General features: G+C 37.8%; 1 protein-coding gene across 1 annotated transcript; it reads right to left on the bottom strand.

Annotated features, from left to right (window-relative positions):
• Positions 1-12,686, bottom strand: LOC136852582 (probable G-protein coupled receptor Mth-like 2). The gene is made up of 8 exons (XM_067127410.1): positions 12,064-12,686; positions 5,649-6,804; positions 5,303-5,381; positions 4,717-4,800; positions 4,422-4,513; positions 3,920-4,139; positions 3,270-3,359; positions 1-391 (listed from the first exon to the last, which is right to left on the bottom strand). Exons 1-8 carry the CDS (start codon positions 12,418-12,420, stop codon positions 139-141), a joined length of 2,331 nt encoding a protein of 776 aa, XP_066983511.1. The 5' UTR covers positions 12,421-12,686; the 3' UTR covers positions 1-138.
• Between the last annotated feature and the right edge of the window lie 13,643 nt (positions 12,687-26,329).

Here is a 26,329-nt window from a genome sequence, read left to right as displayed (position 1 = left end):
TGCTGTTCCAGGAGAATATTTCTGCAGTGGAATGTAGTGAAAAGGTAACATCAAAGTATCTGTCATTGCCCATATTCACTGATGCATTTGGTGCATTTAATTATCCCATGAAGTCCCCGACATTGTCTGCTGGCAAAGTTATGCAGTGGCTGTTGCCCTTGAGAGATCTAGACTGATTGCAGAGACCGTGGAGTGATCTTCTTTTTGAGGGATTTCTGGCGACTCTTCGCTCTGTTTTGTTGCTGCCTTGCTCACTAGTTTCTGGCATCTCCTCACTAAATTAAAGGGAAGAGGAAATTTCTCTTCCACAAGATCCCGTTTGCGTCTGTTCAGCAGAAAGATGATGAAAATGAAGAGTCCTTGTAGAGCATTCAAGGTGTCCGTCAGTGCCCTGCAGTGTAGAGAAATGATAACCTGTCATTTTATGTATAGCATGAATCTGAGCTGCAATCAAGTCACAGGATATTGCCTTAGGTATAAAGCGTGTCACTGTGTGTAGAAAATTCTACATCTATATAGCCTACACATTTCAATTTTTTAATAAACAAAGTTTGTTCAGAGCTTAATTACCACGAGAACCCGTCATGATACATTCCAGATAGGAGAGCTGGTTTTATTTACTATTTTATTCAGTGTCTCGACAGAAAGAGAAGTATGAATCTCAAGCTTCACTGGGGAGTATTTTGCCCTTAGGTTTCAGGCCCGTACCCAGAGTTTTTTTTTTATGGGGGCGGAGTCGTTTTTCCCAAAGCTGGACCTTTTTTTCTATATATTTCATTGCATATATAGGTATATACAAGATGAAATACTTCAAAATGTTATTTTAGTCATATTAAGAAGAAAAACTGGGCATGCAGTCTATGCCCTTCTATCCGATTAGATGTTATTCAAAGTACTGACTTTGGTTAACAGAATTTTACTTATAATGTTGAAAGTTTGCACTGAAATTAAAACCTATAAGATATATAAAAGAAGACTTGCCAAAAAAACAAAAGATTGTTATTTATTACTTTATAAGTACAGTTCAATGAAAAGGATAGTCACAGAAAATATGGACTTCCGGAAATTTTTTTTTTTTGGGGGGGGTCGTTCGACACTCCCGACAGGGCCCCCCACGCATCCCACCCTCGGTACCGGCCTGCGTTTGAAATCTCTCGATCATGGCCAGAAGTACTCCACTGCCATACAAGTCGGCGTCGTCTTCATTCCTTCGGAAGTTCCAAAATTCTCAGGAGATTTCAGACCATAATTCTGTTAAGGCTACCACTAATATTGTAAGAAATGACAGTATGCGAGAACAACGAATGCTCATTACTTCAATAAAAGATGTATCAGTCTCAGGCTGTAGCTTTATGCATATTTTGATCGATAAATTTTCTTTTAATGCACAAAACCATGTTTTAGAAAGCTCATTACGAAAATCTTGCACTATAGTACACAGATAAAATGTGGACTTGCATACATTCAAGTAAAAAAATAAACACGAGATTCCATTTGTAAGATAACTAAACATATCAGCCTCTTTATATTGTAACACTAGTGACAGGCATTCAATAATAAAATAACTGTGTAAGGAATGGTTCAAGCTGGCAACTGTTACGAGTAAATTTGGTAGTGTTTCTCGAAAGGAGAATCACTTCTTCACGCAAAAAACATTAGGCATCTCGCAAGCTTGGGGCGTTTCCATTTTGGGATCAATGCACTGCCGCCATCATAAAGGACGAAAAGAAATGCATAATTATTCATTTTCAGAGGAAGAAGGAAAATGGTCAACCACATATCTTCGTGCCTTCAAAAAAGGCAAAACTACAATTTATACTTTATTCGCTGTGTCTAGTATTGTTCCAGTTTCCAAATATGGAGTGCGATTCCATTTCACCACAAAAAGAAAATTTTCTTCAGTCATTACCCTTCTTTTCTCTTTAATGCACTTGTGGATGGGGCGAGACGTATGAATCCCTTACTTTGCTGCAACGCCTATTGACAAATGCTGCTATGTTTCTAAATGTGGTGGAGCTGACACGCTGCAATTCGTTTTTGTGTAGCTGAGTTTTGTGGTTTTGAAAGTCTCTTTTCGTCGATGAAATTTGTAGAATATGTAACACGATTAGTCTAAATTTCGACATTTTTACATCTCTTTTCGTCGATGAAATTTGTAGAATATATAACACAATTAGTCTAAATTTCGACATTTTTACATCTCTTTTCGTCGATGAAATTTGTAGAATATATAACACAATTAGTCTAAATTTCGACATCTTAACGTCTCTTTTCATCGATGAAATTTGTAGAATATATAACACAATTAGTCTAAATTTCGACATTTTTACGTCTCTTTTCGTCGATGAAATTTGTAGAATATATAACACAATTAGTCTAAATTTCGACATCTTAACGTCTCTTTTCATCGATGAAATTTGTAGAATATATAACACAATTAGTCTAAATTTCGACATTTTTACGTCTCTTTTCGTCGATGAAATTTGTAGAATATATAACACAATTAGTCTAAATTTCGACATCTTAACGTCTCTTTTCGTCGATGAAATTTGTAGAATATATAACACAATTAGTCTAAATTTCGACATTTTTACGTCTCTTTTCGTCGATGAAATTTGTAGAATATATAACACAATTAGTCTAAATTTCGACATCTTAACGTCTCTTTTCATCGATGAAATTTGTAGAATATATAACACAATTAGTCTAAATTTCGACATTTTTACGTCTTTTTCGTCGATGAAATTTGTAGAATATATAACACATTTAGTCTAAATTTCGACATCTTTACGTCTCTTTTCGTCGATGAAATTTGTAGAATATATAACACAATTAGTCTAAATTTCGACATCTTAACGTCTCTTTTCGTCGATGAAATTTGTAGAATATATAACATTTCTTTACGTCTCTTTTCGTCGATGAAATTTGTAGAATATATAACACATTTAGTCTAAATTTCGACATCTTTACGTCTCTTTTCGTCGATGAAATTTGTAGAATATATAACACAATTAGTCTAAATTTCGACATCTTAACCTCTCTTTTCGTCGATGAAATTTGTAGAAGATATAACACAATTAGTCTAAATTTCGACATCTTTACGTCTCTTTTCGTCGATGAAATTTGCAGAATATATAACACAATTAGTTTAAATTTCGACATCTTAACGTCTCTTTTCGTCGATGAAATTTGTAGAATATATAACACGATTAGTCTAAATTTCGACATTGTTACCATGAAAATGTGAAAACTGCGAAGAGATACTTTACCAGAGTTCCATGGGAGGTATTTTCCATGAGAGGACTTCTGTAATCCAGCAAAAGACCATCAGAGCAAAAAGCTTCATCTTTGTAGAGAAACTGAAAAGGACAGTCATTCAGTAAATACATAAACTAACACACAACAGCATATGACATATCTGTAAGAAGTGCGCATGTGTGCCTATGCTCCTAAAATTATTAAAAATCCTTTTGATAACGTAAAATAATCCATTCTAATTAAAAGATATAGAACCTCAAAAGAATATAAGAAAAAAGTTAGAAAAGTGTACATTACACTTCGAAGGCTGAGCATTCCACCTAACTCAGCCTCTGCTCCCAACCATAAAACATTATCTCTTCAAAACCTGATCCCTTGTTGACAGTCTCGAGGCCCACCTTTGGTCAATTTGTTTTTTTTTTTTTTTTTAATGCACACATAACTTTTGCCTACTCATACTACGAAACAGATAAGCAGACACAGGCAAGCAAACAAACCAATGACAAGATACCGTTTGGAAGCGTTAATAACTTGTGATTCCAAGTAGACACAATATCAACAAAAGAAGGACATTGCTCTATTAGTTAGGCAAATATTAGCTGAACACCATTATCTAAATTAACAAATACCGCAGCAAATTATGGTTATCTCGCATTCTTACTCTTGAATGGGACCCGTGATCTGGGCAGGAGGCAACTTTGGGGGTCTAACGTTTTGGTCAGGTTCGACCTCCCGGTCCCTCATCCTTTGAACATCACTCATTTTCATGAAATTTCGAAGTATCGCTTTATAGTTTATAAATGTGAGCACAATGAAGACAGAACTGCATATAGCCGCGAAGGTTACAGGGCCATAGAAGTATAGCAACGTGCCAATGTCCTCTGAAAAATAGAGAAAAGGATCTTATATATTACTTGGTTAAATCTGGTTCTCTAATTTTAGGACACTTTAGTCCACTGATAAGTTCCCTTCTGAAAGGTATGCAACATCAATGAACAAGAATCTGTTTGAATCATGAAGAATATATATATTTTACAATGTTCAGTACCTTGTATTTCAGAGCAGAGTTTGGAAGCTCAAGTCCTGAAAAAGTCACTACATGATACGATGACGGGGAGCTTCTATGCTAATAAGCTTTTAAATGAGTTGAGCAAAGAACTTACCTCTGAACCAACATCGCGAAATACCTATATATGGCTTAATTACACCCCAAACATTATCCGGAGCCAGGTGTTGCATTGCAATGGTAACTGTGCTGGAAGGTAAAAGACCAGGGTATAATAATCTCTTAGATTTATAGACTTTATTAAAAAACTTTCATAAAAGTGTTGTTTATCTTCCAGAGCTCTGATGAAAAGAAAGTTCAGAGACGAGTGAATTAGAGATATAAGATTGCAGAAGTATAAATAAAACTGATATTGATTATCAAAAGATCATGAACTTTTCAAGTTTTCTCACCAAATGCAAACGGGTGTCCCCCAGCCGTACAACAGACAGAATCCACTTGAAAACCGGCTGGAAGGCGTCTGGTTCGCAAGACTCCTGGAATGGTGAAGCAACAAGATTTTTGTGGTGTCATCCGTTTCGAGAGGCACATTCGTCATTGAAACTAATGAAGCAATGGTGGAAGAAAAGGGTCAAGATAAATCACTCTAGTAGAAGGAGGATAGGCCTAGGTTTGGTTCAGGCCAGGACCCACTGTGCTGTGGTTATTAAAAGGCAGAAAGCTGATCGTCACAAAACTGTCCATATGAGAGGACGCTTCTTTGAACAAAAAGCGTCAATCAAGCTCACATCTACAAGTTTCATGACTTTCACCTTCACTCAGTTGACATTTGCCTTTCGTTGTACCTTCTAATTAATATCTTAAATAAGAGATCTTGACAAAATCTATGTAGAAACACCTATAAATTCATGCGTATTCTATCTTATTACAATAGTGTCAAAGAATTTTCGCGAAAGCAAAATCGAACCATAAATCTGAATAACACGGAACAGTTCATTACTTTTATAAGCATAAAAGAAAATTATATAAATTTCTTACCTAATTTTCCTCCAAATCTCAAAACACATTACATTCAGCCAGAAAAATGTTGCGAGGAATCCAAACTGCATAGCGATAGCTGCAAAAGGGTCATTATCTAGTATCAGACTTCAGTTCTCCTCAGTCACCAGTTACAATGTTTCAGCTATATAAACAAAAAACCGTTACAATAATCTACTTTTTATATTGATCGCATAACGTTAGTTTTATGGGGAAAAAATCCTTATTAAAGTAAAAATTCATAATTGGAACTGAACTGAATTATCATAAAATGAAACATCAGCATGCTTTTTGGTTAAAGAAAAATGAGAAGAAGAAGAAGAAGAAGAAGAAGGAGCTGCCATACCAAGACTGACGCAGGAAGAATCACCGAGATACTCATGGAAGACGTTGACAGAGAAGCCCGTGGAGAAGGCGGTGAACAGAGAAATTGCGTAGCACATCAGGTGTACTCCTCCATCAGCCAAAAGTCCGGGGACGAATAAATGACAGGCAATGATGACGCTTAGGAAGATCAAGGAGATAAATTTACAGATAGGGAACAGGTAGGACCTCACGCTAATCCACACGGGTGGTCTGTCTGGACAGGTCAAGGCCCCTTGTTTTTGGAGGCCGTTTTCCAGAAATGTGTCTGCGCAGAAATCGCTTGAGGGGTAATCGCCGTCTCTGTGAATCAGATTTCCGTTACCGTCTATGGCTATCCTCCCTTTCTTGTGGATAAAAGACTCGCATATTGGATAACCAATGACGATGTTGTACTTGGATAAATCAGTAGCAACAGGTGGATTGAAAGTGGAGTTCTCGTCTGGCACGCACAAACTGCGATGCAAATCCATTGAATACCCATACTTGCAGCATTTATGAAAACATGGTCCGTTTTGACAAGCTACTTCATGGGCCTTTCTTGGATCCTGGTAGCAAAAGCTCGTAAAGTAATCGACAGAGCCGTCAATGTTTTCGACCCCATCAACACAGAAGTCAGGGCAAGAGTAATATACACGCCTTCTGTTAAATTCCCCAGGAACCCACCTGTGATGTACACCGTCAGCCAAGGATAGTAGACCTGACTGTTTGTGAGAGAGTGGAATCGTTTTCATAGGTTCAGAATCACACGTGAGCTTGCTGAGAAAATTTGTGATATTTGGCCAATTCACACCGCTGCCAGAAGGATTTGCTGACACGGGTGGCGTGAGCAAAACTGGCGTTTTTGCGGGCTGACATTTTCCTTCCTTCGTGGCATACCCATCTGGACAACACCTAGGAATGGAGGGGATCGGCACGCAGGCTTTCATCGTCCATGTCAGGTCGCCAAGATTATCAAGGTGATGGACGAGGCAGTAATTATTAATGCGTTGTCCTTTCAGGTCACCAGCATCCTCCAGAAGAACCATATCGCCACGAGGTCTCAAATAAAACTGCCCCTTGGTGAAGTTAAAGAAACGATACTTGGTAGGATCGCAATTTACATCTCTAACTGTTACGTTGTAATTAGTTGTATCGGACTGTAAAAAATACAGAAAAATTAAATATGAAAATTTTTGTCATCTGAATTTTCTTTGGGTGCAAAACTTAATTGACAGCTTCATTTATTCTAACCGTGCTACAGGAAGAAAAAGAAAATGGTGCATAAGAATTCTTTATATTTCAGTTACCTGTTCATTCACAAACAATATTCTGTCTCTAGATATCGTGAGACTTTTCAGACAAAAAATATTAAAATATTTAATTTTTTAAAATTCAAATCACAGGAATAAAAATCTTCAGATAAATAACATTAAAATGTCATGAATCAGTATATTAAAAATAAACTAAATTTTCTCTATGACCATAAGAATTTATAGAACAATTCATGGTAATATTAAATCATAGATATCTTTTATAGGTGCCCCTGTAGTAAATTTTCCATCAAAGAGGAGGATAAGAATAGTCAGATGAAAATGACAACAAATGACTGGCACGCTGAAAGAAGAGACTAGAACTGAAGAGCATCAAGATACAGTAGGCCACTTGAATGATAAACATCAGTCATTTAAATGGGTAAAGAAGCTCATAAAAACAAAATATAAATAAACCGTATACATACATGAAAGACGAGATAAACCACCCATGGATAGGACAAGAAAAAACTGACACCAATGGTTTATACAAGAAAGAAGCTTCTCTACCCTTGGTTACACAAGAAGTCAAGCTATGCCACCTTTGGTTAATACCAGATGTAAAGCTGTGTCACCTGTGGTTTTTACAAGAAGTCAAGCTAAGCCACCTGTGGTTAATACCAGATATAAAATTGTGTCACCTGTGGTTTTTACAAGAAGTCAAGCTAAGCCACCTGTGGTTAATACCAGATATAAAATTGTGTCACCTGTGGTTTTTACAAGAAGTAAAGCTATGCCAACTTTGGTTAATACCAGATGTAAAATTGTGTCACCTGTGATTTTTACAAGAAGTCAAGCTATGCCACCTGTGGTTAATACCAGATGTAAAGCTGTGTCACCTGTGGTTTTTACAAGAAGTCAAGCTATGCCACCTTTGGTTAATACCAGATGTAAAGTTGTGCCACCTGTGGTTTTTACAAGAAGTCAAGCTATGCCACCTTTGGTTAATACCACATGTAAAGCCGTGTCACCTGTGGTTTTTACAAGAAGTAAAGCTATGCCACCTGTGGTTAATACCAGCTGTAAAATTGTGTAACCCCGTGTTTTTTACAAGAAGTCAAGCTATGCCACCTATGGTTAATACCAGATGTAAAGCTGTGTCACCTGTGGTTTTTACAAGAAGTAAAGCTATGCCACCTTTGGTTAATACCAGATGTAAAGTTGTGTCACCTGTGATTTTTACAAGAAGTAAAGATGCCACCTGTGGTTAATACCAGATGTAAAGCTGTGTCACCTGTGGTTTTTACAAGAAGTAAAGCTATACCACCTTTGGTTAATACCAGATGTAAAGTTGTGTCACCTGTGGTTTTTACAAGAAGTAAAGCTATGCCACCTTTGGTTAATACCACATGTAAAGCTGTGTCACCTGTGGTTTTTACAAGAAGTAAAGCTATGCCACCTGTGGTTAATACCAGATGTAAAATTGTGCCACCCGTGGTTTTTACAAGAAGTCAAGCTATGCCAACTGTGGTTAATACCAGATGTAAAGCTGTGTCACCTGTGGTTTTTACAAGAAGTAAAGCTATGCCACCTTTGGTTAATACCACATGTAAAGCTGTGTCACCTGTGGTTTTTACAAGAAGTAAAGCTATGCCACCTGTGGTTAATACCAGATGTAAAATTGTGTCACCCGTGGTTTTTACAAGAAGTCAAGCTATGCCACCTTTGGTTAATACCACATGTAAAGCTGTGTCACCTGTGGTTTTTACAAGAAGTAAAGCTATGCCACCTTTGGTTAATACCAGATGTAAAGCTGTGTCAACTGTGGTTTTTACAAGAAGTAAAGCTATGCCACCTGTGGTTAATACCAGATGGAAAACTGTGTCACCTGTGGGTTTTACAAGAAGCAAAGCAATGCCACCTGCGGTTAATACCAGATGTAAAGCTGTGTCACCTGTGGTTTTTACAAGAAGTAAAGCTATGCCACCTTTGGTTAATACCAGATTTAAAGCTATGTCACCTGTGGCTTTTACAAGAAGTAAAGCTGTGTCACCTCTGGTTCGTACAAGAACGAAATTAATGCCACCTCATGTTTGTTCAACTTCTGTTAAACACTGAATTGCAAAGGCAATTTTAAGTCATTCTCTACTGATTATTTTATAAGTCACGATGAAATTTGAGATTATTCTGACTACAATAGTAGCGTAGAAGATGAGAGAAAAATCCAAAAGGAATTTTGTTGAAAGTTCTGTCGGAAATCTCACTACTGCAATTGTTCATCAGGGATCTCAGAAACAAATTCCTTGGCAGCAAGAAGGGCGCAATATTGAGAGGGTTGTACTGTACAATGAAGGATGAATGATATAATGAATTCTCCTCTGAAGACTGCCTCAAGTTATTTGGTCCCTCATTCATAAGTACAGGGCCATTATAGATTTTAAAACAATTTATTCTCACGTTTCTTACTTTGAATTTTATCGTAGCGAGACTGACACATGAGGGTTTCCTGTACGTGAGCAAACAAAATGACGAGAGCAGCTAAATGTTCGTTATTGGTCTCTGTGGTGATGATTTGTCTCGTCCATAAAAAAGCGTCTTTTTCAAGGGAATGGATCCTTTGACACGTCCTTAAGAACATGTTGGATAGGTGGTAGGGTATTTATCAGTTTGATTTGCTTTCTGATTTGTTTTTTATTGGCCTTTTCAGTTTTATTCACCAAATTCCTCCCTGCATCTATTCTTTTATGTGAATATGGTTATAAAGGGTAAAAAGTCTAATAAGGACGCAAAGTACTGTGAATGAGATACATTTTTAGTCATTTCTGTAGATATGTACGTCAAAGCGTTTGATAGATTACGAACTTGCTCACATAATCCGGTTCACGACTTGATGGCTCGAATGAATAGGAACGTCTCATTGCTTCCAGTGACCCAGTGACCCAGACAGCCATTAAACGGGATTGTTTTACAAGTGCTTCATGAGCTACATGGTAATTCCTGAAGCTTCCTTAAAATTTCATGAGGAGTAATCTCAGATTCAAAACTCAAATATGTACGTAATGTATATATATATATATATATATATATATATATATATATATATATATATATATAATACTGTATATATATATATATATATATATATATATATATATATATATATATATATATATATATATATATATATATATATATATATATATAGAGCCTCGATGGCTTGGTTGGTAGAGTGGCAACCACAGACTTCATAGAAGCCTGTGGCGAGGTTCAATCCCGCGCAGCCAACCAGTCAGAGGCGGAAACTTTGCTATCTGTGTAGACATCCCGGGATTACGTATGTAATCAACGGATAGGTTTGCTGAAAGCAAATGGATGTTACAGACTAATACACACATAAACAAAGCCACTCCAACATCTTCTAAAAACATAACAGACACCTCACTCGTCTCGAACTGTCGGACTACCCGCCCAGTTCTCCTCGTGCTGCTGGGAGAAAGGGAGCGGGGGTTTCGGTAATACATGTACACGTTCGGTACCGGGGTCTAAGCGATGTCAGGCCTACCCCACCGCCAAATCAAAGTCCTTCAAAGAAGGCACTGTGCTTACCCCATATAAAATGGGTATAAAAGCACGTTAAAACGAAGAAGATATATATATATATATATATATATATATATATATATATATATATATATATATATATATTTATATATTGTGTTAAAACGAAGAAGAAGAAGAAGAAGAAGATATATTGTGCCATTGCCGATCAGAGTGGATGGTAGCCGCGGGTGAAATGGAAGGGGAGTTGAAATATTAAAATATTAAAAATAATATAGCAATGTGCATTTGAAAAACGGGAGCACCTCGACGAAGTGCTCTTCACCCTAACGGATGGAACCAGTCATGATATTATCTCTGTCCATCTTTCTTTTTTGACTCTTTGCGCGCGCGCCTACACACACGCACGCATACACACTCACTCACATTATATATATATATATATATATATATATATATATATATATATATATATATATATATATATATAATGCACCTCGTCGAGGTACTCACGTTTTTCAACTACATGGTGGTATATTTTCTTCTCTTTTTTATAACATATTTCAATTCCTCTCCCATTGCACTCGCGGCTACCATCCACTCCGCTCGACTAGGGCGCAATAAGTTTCAACGAACGTGCCCACCTCGCACCAGCCGGGATTGAAACGAGAAACTGGGTTCTCTTACTGACGGGTCCAGTTTACTGTTGCTTTTGCCAAAGTTCGCACACTTTTTCAACGCTGGCACACCTTGAGATTATAAAATGCAGCTTGCACTTTAAAGCAAAATAATAATAAAAGAATATCTTCAGGGCGGGTTAAGTACCAATTATTGAGTATACAAAGCCCTGCGAATGTCGTGCTGATATTCGAGGCGATTTCAAATTTTACTCACTCGCTCGTTTTACTCCCTCGTTTACTCGTGAGCAGTACTTGAAGCATGTCTCCTGCAGCCAAGCATAGCGGAAATGCTCGTGCACGCTGCCGTCAGTAATAACGCAGGGGTACTGAAAGTTTCCGCTCGTGCACGCTGCCGTCAGTAATAACGCAGGGGTACTGAAAGGAAGTGGCTCTACAGACGAAAAAAACAAAAAGGAATAGAGTTATTTTCCTTGACCCTATCACTGCACCTCCCAGAACTAGATATCCCTCCTCAGGCTGGGACCCACTGGTTTACGCCAAGAGGTGGAGAGAGAGAGAGAGAGAGAGAGAGAGAGAGAGAGAGAGAGAGAGAGAGAGATTACATGTAGGATGTTTGTATTACCCAACGTTCATGAATTGTATCAAGGAAGGCTAAAGGTCTCTCTAAAGACCATCTAAAATGTCTTATTAAGGCAGAAATAATGACATCAGGATTTTCGTGATATAATGGAATGACCACAAGTGAAGCAGGGATCCTCATTACTCTTCGTTTGCAATTGAAGTTAAAACGTTTTACCTTACTGAGTCAGCACGTGGAAGTGTACTATACTGTTAAATATTAAAAAAACAATTGTGCTCCTTTAGACAAAGAAATGTAAACGTCTGACTTCCTTAAAAACTGAACTTTAAATGTTTGACTCGACTTGACGGTAAAATGGAAAATGAGTAAGCATGAATCTCTACCAACCTCAACTGTGTAAATATCATCGCGCTGCGCAGGAACGACAGTAGTCCCATCATAAACTTGGCATTTGCCGTTGACAAAAACTTCCCTCCCTTGGCAGTGGCATTTTATAACAGAGCCAGGGACCTGAAGCCCCCCAAATTCAGGACAGGAGCTGAAGGGGTCGACGGTACTTGTTTCCTCGGCCAAAGAAGGCTCAGGTTGTGAGGTGAACGTTTCTCCGTCTGATTTTTCATGGCCAAGGGTTGCTGTCACCGTAGCCTTGCTGTTAGTGTTCACTGTGACTAACTGTGGCTTGACCATGCGAAAGATTATCGCAACTACCGCTACCCTTACGAAGTTCTTCCGTGTATTCATCATCCTGAATTGCACATTAAGGCTGACTCATTTCAATATCACTTCTAAGTCGCAGTCGACCTTTATTGATATCAGTTCTCATTTATTCACAATTTCCACTGACGTTCCGTTTCAATTCTTATTTCTTGCCAACACCTTCTGACTCACAGCACTTTCTGTTAATGCCTAAGCACTGGAGATTCTATCACATGACTGCTTCAATGTAGAAGGTTCTACGTTGTGATGCGAGAAGCCGAGAACCCGCACGTATCCTGTCCGGTTCAAGGACTGGGAGGAGGAGCGGCGATTTGTCTAGTTGAGGCGGAGCAACTGCCTAATATCCGCCTCGGGGATTTTCTGATGTTCTTTCACTTTAAAAACAGTCATACTTCATGATTCTGCCGGTCATCCTCAAATAAGAAACAGGCAGTGGAAACAACGATTTGTCATCAAATGGTTCTAATCGATGGGTTTGCTGAAAGCGTGACGAGATGTTTCTTTTCTGAGCAGATGAGTGCATATAAGGTTTCCTAGACTTAAGGGCTTTTATTTGTTCTGCTCTTGTAAGAAGATGAGTTTTCTTGTATTTAAGTTTTGTGTTGTTGCTATTATATAATATTTTCGTAGCCCACTCAGTGTTTGTAGCATATGTAAGATTATCGTCGTTCATGTTTCATGTACACTTGGCAAGGAAAGTGAGGATACAGTTTTTTTAAATCTTCGGACATATGTTGCTCAATAATGCGACATCTGGCAACTTTACAAAGAGGAGGAGCTTCCGTCTTATTGTGTTTGTTTTTTGCTTGACCTCTTATAACTTTCAATCATATTCTACGATAATGAAATCATTGATACTTAAATGCAGTAGTAAGTTTCACAGTATTCGTTCAAGTTGTAATTTGCAACGACAGTTCTGAGCAAAATAAACATTTTTCGACGTAACTTACCAAGCAACCTTACACAAATGAATTTATGACACCACATTGAACGGAATGCTTGCATAATCGGAAAGGCGATCTTCCATAATGAAATCAAGAGTTAAATTTGAGCAATGTCCAACGAAAAGGAACGAATGCATTGTTATGATGAGAGAGAGAGAGAGAGAGAGAGAGAGAGAGAGAGAGAGAGAGAGAGAGAGAGAGAGAGAGAGAGAGTCTGCTGTTGTGTAAGCCTAGGCCTATATGTACTGTAGAGCTAATTTCATTATTTTTTCTTTTAGAGACTGAGCGATACTATATTTGTAAAGTATGTTTTAGCAATGGAGAGAGAGAGAGAGAGAGAGAGAGAGAGAGAGAGAGTTGCTGTTGTGTAAGCCTAGGCCTATCGGTAGAGCTACTCATTTCATTGTTTTTCTTTTAGAGATTGAGCTATAAACACTATATTGGTATAGTATGTTTTAGCAATGGCGAGAGAGAGAGAGAGAGAGAGAGAGAGAGAGAGAGAGAGAGAGAGAGAGAGAGAGAGAGAGAGAGAAACTATGGCAACGTCAAGAAACGCCCAGTTAACATGTGTTTTCCCCCTGAAGCTCCTGCGCTGCCCTTCACATCATAGAGAACGCTCTTGCTGATTTAAATAGATTTGGTCAACCTACCCTAGGTGTCACAACATTTACTGCCATTAATTCCAGCTGACTTTTAACACCGTGAAATACAAACATGAATGTGTAAAAATTAAAGAAATTATCATTACCTCGTATGATGATGCAATAATAAGCCTGTTCATAACGGAAAACGAGTAAATATTGCCGTTCTGATGAATAGTACTACACCGAGATATCCACATACTGTCTTTTAGATCTCTATGAGCGAAGTCATCTGAGAAATTCTGATTACTTCGTACATGCATGGTGTTTTTAAGTATCTGAACGTTTTTGTTTTGCAGATTTAACATATATGATATAATTTGCATTGTATTTTCATATTCTAGAGTAAATTTACCGAGATTATGTGTTTTCTGTAAGAAAAAATTGAAATTCGATGAACGAAATCTAATGCCGAGTGTACATTTTGTGGTAATAAGCTAGAATTTAGGGAAAACATATTCTCTTGCCTATTTATTTTATGATATGGATGAGGCTCTTACACACGTTCTTCCATTTGCATGAAAAAATTTCTTTCTTATGGACTTCCATTTCGTTCTCCTGTTCAAGTCATCAGCATTGGATCTCTTCCCATTTCAAGACGTATCCCACAGGCTGTTGTCTTTCGTATCCCTTTCGGTCTTTTCATCAGTCGTTTTCATTTCTTTTACCAAGGGGCAGTGGCCTTGCCCCAACAAATCTCCCTTTCAAGTTTGTTTTTAACTTATACATTCTAACGATCCGAATGAGACATAACGCTTCCATGTTTTCACTCTAAGTACTTCATTTCATTTGGAGAATTTGGACCCTGGAATATAAAATTAATAAGCATCTTGCTGCCTCTTGAATCTTTGTAGCGTTTTAAAACATTAAAGTTCAGCCTTATAATTATCAATATTGAGAACACGATTAACGGCAATGTACGGAAGGATCATTCAGAAGAATTATTCAGACTCGATCCCCAACTTGTGGGACTGAATAATAGTAAGTCTGTGCTCTCCTCGTCTCTGTTCTTTTGATATCTGTGTCACTATGTGTAAGTGCAGAGCCTACTTGCGCCTGCTTAGCAAAAACAGTTGCGATCAGCAATATACTTCTCCCTGTCGACTGAGTATCTCCTGGAGGCGCGAACCTCCGATTGACTCGTCTTTGTTGCAAATGATGCGGTTGAATGTTTCAATCCCCTTCCTCCTAAAGCAGCCTGACAGGAAAAGTAACCTTTATAGCCCTTATCATTATTTAAGTATATGTAGAGATACTAATGACATTAAAACGCAATAGCAAGGAAACTATCGGATATATATCGTTCAAGAAGGAAATGACTAAACAAACCGGAGGTGAGCACATTGCTTCGTCTGCGATGCGATGACGTCACAAGGGATTTCTCGTCGATACGTATAGGATACAATTCGCGGCACCTGCTGTTTGGTAGTTTATTCATTTCCTCTGTCTTGGTTCCCTTACTTTAAGAAACAAAGGCATATTGTGATATACGCACTATTTCTACTAGAACAAACTCCATCCGGCCAAGCCTCTACTGCACCCAGTTTTCACATAATTTATGTCTTTTCACATAATTTATACATTAGTCACCCATACATCCCTAAGTTATCAGTTGTTACAGTCTTTGTGTTTTTGAATTTCTGTGGCCCTTTTTTCTTGCCTTTAGTAGTATTTTATTGTTTCTATTTGGGAAAATATTTTTTTTTCTATTCAAAACCCTGGCGTAGCAGTTCTCATCGTTAACAAAGTTAATAGGAAGTGGTAGATTGGTTTTGAGTCCAGTAAGTGAAATTCGAATAACTATTTAAAAATATAGAGGAAAATATCAATGGCCACGATAAAGTTAAGCCTTGAAATCTCAAGGTAAACTTCAGTGATTAGCTATTCAAACTACGTTTTCACCATGTAACCAACAGTCGATATTTCTGTTACTATTTAATTCTGAAGGCTGTTATAAAATGGTTCATAAACAAGTCTAAAACTAAAGGGAGTGCAAATGCGTTCTGCATTCACCAGTCACCCCATTATACAACTGTAATTTGGTCTTTGCATTTTCTTTAGAAGAGGTACTGTATGTCCTACAAAACTGTTTGCATTTTACTCAGAATAGTCACCTTTCAACTCTAACTGATCCATTTTAGAGGATCATCACACACATACATACACACATTATATATATATATATATATATATATATATATATATATATATATATATATATATATATATATATACATATGTGTGAGGTCCTTTTAGTAATTCTACTAATGCACAGAACAATTGTGTATGTGATAAAGTTAATATATATATATATATATATATATATATATATATATATATATATATATATGTGTGTGTGTGTGTGTGTGTGTGTGTGTGTGTGTACACATGACTAAAATTTTTTTCTGTTAAAACAGAATTCAATCTAATAAATGGAGCACATAAAAACAGAAAAAGGGTAGAAATTATAGCGTTATATTTCGAAGACAACTGTCTTCCTCAATGGACAGGTAATGGATTAGAAAGTAGAGAACAGCGCTACATATACAGTTGAAGGAAAGTTCCAGAAGTCGGCCCTGCATCACTCCTGTTGACAGCTTCTTCTTAATCTTCATAAACGCTGGTTGGAGGAAGATTTTATCAATCAGACCTGAATCCCATGCTCCTTTTGAGAGGTTCATCGTATTTCTTTGTTTAACCAGTGCTGATTCTACCATCTGGCTTTTTAACCGACAATTGCTGCTATAAGTTATACGTGACATATTCCTGTTTATTCCATGACTATGAAGTTCCTCGTTGGATGAGTCGGTATAGTTCTCGGCTAGCATTCTGCTGGGCCCGCGTTCGAGTCTCCGACCGGCCAGTGAAGAATTAGAGGAATTTATTTCTGGTGATAGAAATTCATTTCTCTATATAATGTGGTTCGGATTCCACAATAAGCTGTAGGTCCCGTTGCTAGGTAACCAATTGGTTCTTAGCCACGTAAAATAAGTCTAATCCTTCGGGCCAGCCCTAGGAGAGCTGTTAATCAGCTCAGTGGTCTGGTTAAACTATGGTATACTTACTTATTCTATGACTATGATTGATTGTGGTTAAAAATAACTTAGCTCTGTTGGCCATATCTTACTGAACGTTTGTGTCGTGTTAATCTTTGGGAGAGTGATTTACCTGTAAGTCCGCTGTAGGATTGGCCACAGTCAAGGCAAGGTATTTTGCATACTCCTGTGTCTTAGGGGACTGGCTTTTGTTGGACGTTAATAGGGATTTGGCTGGGGCAGGTAAAAACAAAAGGGTTATAATTTCAAGTGTCTGTGTCAGTGTCTTAGTCCTATCCAGGTGTGGGATTTTTATTTTATTGCTGGGCGTCTCCCTGGTCATGCTTTGAGGGGGTCGGTAGAAAATGATGTTTGATTTATGGATAGTTTCCTCAGTTATATGATCGGGGTACTTTCGAGACTACAGCTGCTTACGGATTAGTTCAAATTCCTTTTCCAGGAATTCCAGGGAGTAAATTTCAAAGTGGTTAGCAGGCCTCCTTTCCCCGTTCTTAGGCACATTTTCTCCCAGTCCCATAAGACATTCTGAAGATTTCTGTCACAAATTCAAAGTAGCGCGTGTACCCCTTCACAACATAAAACTTTCAAGTTTAGATGTAGATTCCCTGTTCACGAAAGTACTAGTACCAGACGTTCTACAGTTTTTGAGAGAAAAATTAGCCCCCTATTCAGATCATTTCCCACTAACCCTGGGTAAAATAATAAATTAGTTGAACTGTGTTTATCAAACAACGTCTTTTCGTTCGGGGAGTCGTGCTATAAACAAAAATTCGGGTGCAGCATGGGCAGGTCTGTAAGTCCCGTATTAGCCAATCTATATATGGAATATTTTGAAACTCTAATAATAAATGCGATAAAATCTAAAGCATTTAATTTAAAATTAAAATGACAAGCACTGTAAAAATTAGTACCCAACCCAGTAAAGGTGCTCTTTCTGTATATACTGGCATGGAAACCCTCCGAGTCCCTTGAAATATACGTAGGTCCAGGAAAGGGAGCGATTTGCATATTTCCTTCTCCACAGAGAAGGAAATATGCTATTTTTACACTCCTCCACAGGGCCCCTACTCTAACATCGTCTTGGCAAGGCTTCCACAGCGAAACTGAGTTCCTGACAAGTTTTTTTTTTTTTTTTTTTTTAGAAATAATTGTTTTCCTCTAAAACACTTTTACAGGATTTTGAGAAAGTTGTTAGATATGAATTTTAGTGAGCCACGTGTCATTTATGATGTTCCCAAACTTGATATCTACGCTAAATTTCCCTTCCTGTTCAACGATGATTTTCGCAAAAAAGTTATAAAGATCGTTAGCAAAGAATTCCCGTTTGTAAATATCAAACTTATTGCGAAAAACCCTTTAAGGCTCGGGTCTCTTTTCAGATCTAAGGATAGACTGTGCCCGTACCTAGCATCCAACATCATTTACAAATATACTTGTCCCAATGCAAGCTGGGAACCTACGTTGGATGTACGAGACGGCTACTGAAAGTCCGTGTCTGTAGTCATCAGAGCGTCAGTTATAGGACGGGATGCAGACTGTCCAAGCCTGAATTATCAAATATAAGAAATCACTCTGCAATCTGCAAAACGCAGATTGATATGAAAAACTTTGAAATAATAGCCTCAGCCCAACACGAGGACGAGCTTACGACTTCAGAGTCAATTTTCATTAAAGCACTCGTTCCCTCGTTAAATGCCCAGACGTCCTCCACACCTTTGTTTATTTTGTAATTTCTCTGCTGTTTTGTTTGTTTTCGAGTAGAATTACCTTTTTCTCTTTAGTCACTTTTTAGCCATGTAGCCTACTGAGTAGGTTTGCTAAAAGATATTTTAAGAAATGTATTTTTTTTTTATCTTTATAATTTTATATAGTGACGTATCTTTTTTATTAAACAAAATTGTGTCATTGCAGCCTTGAAAATGCAATGGGTTATTGCGAAACGCCGTCGGCCACAATAAAAACTGTTGATTGTCCGTGTGCTTCTCCATCTGCCCTTGGTCTCTCTCTCTCTCTCTCTCTCTCTCTCTCTCTCTCTCTCTCTCTCTCTCTCTCTCTCTCTCTATATATATATATATATATATATATATATTATATGTTTATGTGCGTGTGGGTAAGGACGATTAAATATTAACCCTTTGCTTTTATTCCTACCCGTGATGCATGCGTTTTTCTTGGAAAACCGGAGAGGACATATCAGTGAGGAAACCTTGTTGCTAAGAAGACTGTTAGTAAGCAAAACGGAGTATTTCCTCTACCTTTAAATCTCCATGGACTTTGTACTTGTTTACCCACACAGAGCAGCCTGCACTTTTCTCCATTATTTTTAAACAGTAAGTAGGCACCGAAAATTCATCGGAAATTACCCATAATAATTTTTGAATTGTTTAAAAATTGCGGTATTAAATCAAATCACATATCGGTACAACGTCACTTCAGTCTAAGAAGCTTTAACAGCAACTCCCAAATTTTCCTACTTGCTTAAGACGATAGACTAAACGGCTGGTGACCTAACCAAGAGAAAAATTTCTGTTACTGCGACTTAAATGAAATATACTTTAAAGATATCTTTTAGCGTTGTTTATTCCGAAGTTATATTATAGGTTTAAATATAATGGGAAATAACAGCAAATTAAAGAACCTTAATTTTACTCTGCGCATAAGATCGACATTTATCAACATTTCTGGTAGAAAATAACTTAAGCTCATAAACATTTTGTGATTCAAGTTACTCCATGAAAATTACAATATAAATCTTACACAATTTATATGCATAAATCAAACAAATTAAAACTTAAATGCTGAAGTATTTTACCGGAGTCTTCGTTATTCACGAAGTCAATTCCGTTTTCTTTGTCACTTTTACTGAATGAAGAGGTAACGACACTATTTTAAATCAATCCGTCTTCAGACATTAGCGGTCCGACTATGTGATGTAGGTATCTTGACAATTGCTAGTCTGTTGTCTAATAACTGAGCTATTTGTTATGAACATATTATTTTTTTTAGTTATCATTATTATTTTGCCGCTTTTCCCATTAGAGGAAGTGGCTCAAGACTCCAGAGAGTGCAAATCGTGCAAACCTTCAAAGTCCACCCTACTTGTGACCAACCAAAGTCACGGTAGTGTAAGACGAGGTAGTTTGTCGCACTTACGTGTCGTCGGAACACACTTTGGGGTAGGCTGCCACCAGCTTAGGTGTTTATAACACACCAAAAGGAAACAAAACAAAAATCATTTAAAGATATACAAAGTGCATTGAATTCATGGTAGCGGATTCTAAAGAGGTGTGTGGGTAAGGATTTGCCACGTAGGTTTAGTCTGTTACCACCAGATACTGCTTATGGGTAACAAATGAAACAGACTTATAACACTGTAGGCTACCACATTTATTAACATCAATGGTATAAAAAAAAAATGGCATTCACTTGGTGAAGGAAGTACACCTAACACTGATCATGGTACCACCTACTGAATTCAACATTTACCTTAATCTAAAATGGTCCCAGACACAAGAAAGTACATCACATTGTTAGCCTACATCATCACTCAGATAAAATATAAAATACTCTTGAGGCAGTACGAAAGGAACAAAGTTTTCTCCAAAGTTAGGCTACCATCAGACAACTTAACCTAATTTTCCCAGACAAAAGGCTTGGCTTACCTTAGCCTACGTTTCAGACAACCTAGGTAGGCATAATATGCTTTGTGCGATGCTTTCATTTGTTGGCAGTCCAGTTGCATGTGGTGTGGTTCTCCCCCAACAAATACGCTAGGCCAATAGGAATCCCACACTTCTCACACACATGGGACTGGACTCTTTATTATTTCACACTTGGCCTTGAGAGGGAACATCACCCTTGGGAATCGCACTCCACTCCAAACTTGTTTGCCTGAGAGAAAAATAAAACTCTCAGTGTTCCTCCTTATGAATTCAACTTGGTCGGTACATGGGGCCTACAATAGGGCCTGCCTTTGGCAACATTTTAAGAAATGTAAATGAAATTAAATTCATAAAATTGCTGTTATGACAGCTTCCCTTTTAAACTCGTCTTTTAAGGTAACTTAAACAAATTCTCATTTTCTTACCGTACATTACGGCATTAATTATGAAATTCTATAAGTAGTCCAGGTAGCCAGAGTCCTTGAGGCTGGGAAGAACGAAACAGGACACTTTGTTCTCGCTTGGTGTCGATCTTCCTCGTTTGACTTGCTACCTCTCAGAAAAAGACGAGAGTCTTGCTTCTCATTTTCTGGCAAAGGTATGATTTTTCTCACAGCACTACTGTATATGCAAAATTTGCTTTTAAGTCCCGAAACATCACTTCAAGTTTGGTGCCATGTTCTAAGGTAAATGTGTGAGCAAAACTCGGCGAATTTTAGTTACATAATCGAGAATCATGTAAGGCTTTAATTCAGTCTAGCCTGCAATACACCCAGGCACTACAATAGTTGGCGGTTAGTAAAGCCCAGGACCGGGAGTACACAAAAACCCCGACTTTGGCCCTATAAACCTCTGGAAATATTCAACCGATCGGGATGAAACTTTGGCTTTAGAGGTTTCTCACTAAGGTCTCTAATCGGGGTGCAGGACGACTTATCGCCGCCGACTCACCACCACCGACTCAACGCCAGGACAACCCACCACCGGGCGGTCAATTCAACCAGGACAACTCAGTGCCAGGACAAACAAAATGAACTTATTAATGGTCATTTTAAATCATAGCTTTTTAAAACCAAATAAAAGTAATTTATTAAGGATAAATTTTTAATACATGACTTTAATTTATTCACCCTTTTAGAATATTCACGTATATATACGGTCGGCTACTTTTCGTCACAAAGATTATCCACGTACGTATACGTTTGCCTTTTCTCGCCATAATAACAGCTTTTATCACATTAAAATTGTCACCACATGCAAGTCTAAATTATTCTACGTCAGTACAACACAAACCACAACATATTGAGCTAGATTATAGAATTATAATACAATAATATTTTGATGTCTGGCTATCATTGTTGGTGGACGTGGGTGAGATTTGCGGCGGTGCTTTGAGACAATGACAGTTCTGTTCCACACTGTGACGATGGTAATGCTACCGACGCTTCAGTTTTGCCCTTAGCGAAGGTTTATCAGTAATTCCATCTAAAACCATAGTACAGTGGAAGAGAGGCCAGATATTTGCTTCTTCCTTCTTATTTTCATGAATATACTCATGTACTGATAGGAGACGACATTTGCAGGAAAAGTACCATTTTTTTCGTAAATCCTACAAGTATAACGTACACTATTTTTTCAGTAGCTAGGAACATTTTTTGTACGATTAAGGATGGTAGGAGATGAGAGAGAAACTTATAAGGATGGTAAGAGATGAGAGAGAAACTTATAAGGATGGTAGGGGGTGAGAGAGAAACTCATAAGGATGGTAGTGGATGAGAGAGAAACTTATAAGGATGGTAGGAGATGAGAGAGAAACTTATAAGGATGGTAGGGATGGATGAGAGAGAAACTTATAAGGATGGTAGTGGATGAGAGAGAAACTTATAAGGATGGTAGGAGATGAGAGAGAAACTTATAAGGATGGTAGGGGATGAGAGAGAAACTTATAACGACGGTAGGGGATGGGAGAGAAACTTATAAGGATGGTAGGGGATGAGAGAGAAACTTATAAGGATGGTAGGAGATGAGAGAGAAACTTATAAGGATGGTAGGGGATGGGAGAGAAACTTATAAGGATGGTACGAGATGAGAGAGAAACTTATAAGGATGGTAGGAGATAAGAGAGAAACTTATAAGGATGGTAGGAGATGAGAGAGAAACTTTTAAGGATGGTAGGGGATGAGAGAGAAACTTATAAGGATGGTAGGAGATGAGAGAGAAACTTATAAGGACGGTAGGGGATGAGAGAGAAACTTATAAGGATGGTAGGAGATGAGAGAGAAACTTATAAGGATGGTAGGAGGTGAGAGAGAAACTTATAAGGATGGTAGGGGATGAGAGAGAAACTTATAAGGATGGTAGGAGATGAGAGAGAAACTTATAAGGATGGTAGGGGAGATGAGAGAGAAACTTATAAGGATGGTAGGGGATGAGAGAAAAGACGAGAGAGAAACTTATAAGGATGGTAGGGGATGAGAGAGAAACTTATAAGGATGGTAGGAGATGAGAGAAAACTTATAAGGATGGATGAGAGAGAAACTTATAAGGATGGTATGAGATGAGAAAAACTTATAAGGATGGTAGGAGATGAGAAACTTATAAAGATGAGACTTATAAGGATGGTAGATGGGGAAACTTATAAGGATGAGGAGATGAAGAGAAACTTATAAGGATGGTAGGAGATGAGAGAGAAACTTATAAGGATGGTAGGGGATGAGAGAGAAAACTTATAAGGATGTAGGAGACGAGATAGAAAAACTTATAAGAAGGACTTATAAGGATGGTAGGAGATGAGAGAGAAACTTATAAGGATGAGAGAGAAAAAACTTATAAGGATGGTAGGGGATGAGGAGAAACTTATAAGGATGTAGAGAGAAAACTTATAAGGATAGGAGATGAGAGAGAAACTTATAAGGATGGTAGGAGATGAGAGAAAACTTATAAGGATGGTAGAATGAGAGAGAAAAAAACTTATAAGGATGGTAGGAGATTATAAGGATGGTAGGAGATGAGAGAGAAACTTATAAGGACGGTAGGGGATGAGAGAGATACTTATAAGGATGGCAGGAGACGGGAGAGAAACTTAAAAGGATGGTAGGAGATGGGAGAGAAACTTATAAGGACGGTAGGAGACGAGAGAGAAACTTATAAGGATGGTAGGAGATGAGAGAGAAACTTATAAGGACGGTAGGAGATGAGAGAGAAACTTATAAGGATGGATGGATGAGAGGAGATGAGAGAGAAACTTATAAGGATGGTAGGAGATGAGAGAGAAACTTATAAGGATGGTAGGGGAGAGAAACTTATAAGAGATGAGAGAAACTTATAAAGATGGTAGGGATGATGAGAGAGAAAAACTTATAAGGATGGTAGGAGATGAGAGAGAAACTTATAAGGATAAGGATGGATGGTAGGAGATGAGAGAGAAACTTATAAGGATGGTAGGGATGGAGGGGATGAGAGGATGAGTAGGAGATGAGAGAGAAACTTATAAGGATGGTAGGAGATGAGAGAGAAACTTATAAGGATGTAGGAGATGAGAGAAAACTTATAAGGATGAAAAACTTATAAGGATGTAGGAGATGAGAGAGAAACTTATAAGGATGGTAGGAGATGAGAGAGAAACTTATAAGGATGGTAGGAGATGAGAGGAAACTTATAAGGATGGTAGGGGATGAGAGAAACTTATAAGGATGGTAGTATGGAGATGATGAGATGAAAAACTTATAAGGATGGTAGGAGATGAGAGAGAAACTTATAAGGACAGTAGGAGATGAGAGAGAAACTTATAAGGAGATGGAGAGAAACTATAAGGATATAGAGATGAGAGAGAAACTTATAAGGATGGTAGGAGATGAGAAACTTATAAGGATGGTAGGAGATGAGAGAGAAACTTATAAGGATGGTAGGAGAGAGATGAGGAGATGAAAAAACTTATAAGGATGGTAGGAGATGAGAGAGAAACTTATAATGATGGTATGGAGATGAGAGAGAAACTTATAAGGATGGTAGGAGATGAGAGAGAAACTTATAAGGATGGTAGGAGATGAGAGAGAAACTTATAAGGATGGTAGGAGATGAGAGAGAAACTTATAAGGATGGTAGGAGATGAGAGAAAACTTATAAGGATGGTAGGAGATGAGAGAAACTTATAAGGATGGTAGGAGATGAGAGAGAAACTTATAAGGATGGTAGGAGATGAGAGAGAAACTTATAAGGATGGTAGGAGATGAGAGAGAAACTTATAAGGATGGTAGGAGATGAGAGAGAGGAACTTATAAGGATGGTAGGAGATGAGATGAGAGAAACTTATAAGGATGGTAGGAGATGAGAGAGAAACTTATAAGGATGGTAGGAGATGAGAGAAACTTATAAGGAAGAGAGAAAACTTATAAGGATGGTAGGAGATGAGAGAGAAACTTATAAGGATGGTAGGAGATGAGAGAGAAACTTATAAGGATGGTAGGAGATGAGAGAGAAACTTATAAGGATGGTAGGAGATGAGAGAGAAACTTATAAGGATGGTAGGAGATGAGAGAGAAACTTATAAGGATGGTAGGAGATGAGAGAGAAACTTATAAGGATGGTAGGAGATGAGAGAGAAACTTATAAGGATGGTAGGAGATGAGATGAGGAAATTTATAAGGATGGTAGGAGATGAGAGAGAAACTTATAAGGATGGTAGGAGATGAGAAAAACTTATAAGGATGGTAGGAGATGAGAGAGAAACTTATAAGGATGGTAGGAGATGAGAGAGAAACTTATAAGGATGGTAGGGGATGAGAGAGAAACTTATAAGGATGGTAGGAGATGAGAGAGAAACTTATAAGGATGGTAGGAGATGAGAGAGAAACTTATAAGGATGGTAGGAGATGAGAGAGAAACTTATAAGGATGGTAGGAGATGAGAGAGAAACTTATAAGGATGGTAGGAGATGAGAGAGAAACTTATAAGGATGGTAGGAGATGAGAGAGAAACTTATAAGGATGGTAGGAGATGAGAGAGAAACTTATAAGGATGGTAGGAGATGAGAGAGAAACTTATAAGGATGAGAAACTAGGATGAGATGAGAAAAAAACTTATAAGGATGGTAGGAGATGAAGAAAACTTATAATGATGGTAGGAGATGAGAGAAAATGAGAGAAACTTATAAGGATGGTAGGAGATGAGAGAGAAACTTATAAGGATGGTAGGAGATGAGAGAAAACTTATAAGGATGATTATAAGGATGGTAGGGATGAGAGAGAAACTTATAAGGATGGTAGGAGATGAGAGAAAACTTATAAGGATGGTAGGGAGATGATGAGAGAGAGAGAAACTTATAAGGATGGTAGGAGATGAGGAGAGAAACTTATAATGGATGGTAGGAGATGGAGATGAGAAAAACTTATAAGGATGAGAGTATAAGGAGATAGGAGATGAGAGAAAACTTATAAGGATGGTAGGAGATGAGAGAGAAACTTATAAGGATGGATGAGAGAGAAACTAGGAGATGAGAGAGAAAACTTATAAGGATGGTAGGGGATGAGAGAGAAACTTATATGGTAGGATGAGATTATAAGGATGGTAGGAGATGAGAGAAAACTTATAAGGATGGTAGGATGATGAGAGAAAAACTTATAAGGATGGTAGGA

This window comes from Macrobrachium rosenbergii, chromosome 3 (genome assembly GCF_040412425.1).
Source record: "Macrobrachium rosenbergii isolate ZJJX-2024 chromosome 3, ASM4041242v1, whole genome shotgun sequence".
Classification (NCBI taxonomy): domain Eukaryota; kingdom Metazoa; phylum Arthropoda; class Malacostraca; order Decapoda; family Palaemonidae; genus Macrobrachium; species Macrobrachium rosenbergii.
Note: the sequence above shows the minus strand (reverse complement) of the source record. Positions and strands in the feature narration are given on the sequence as shown.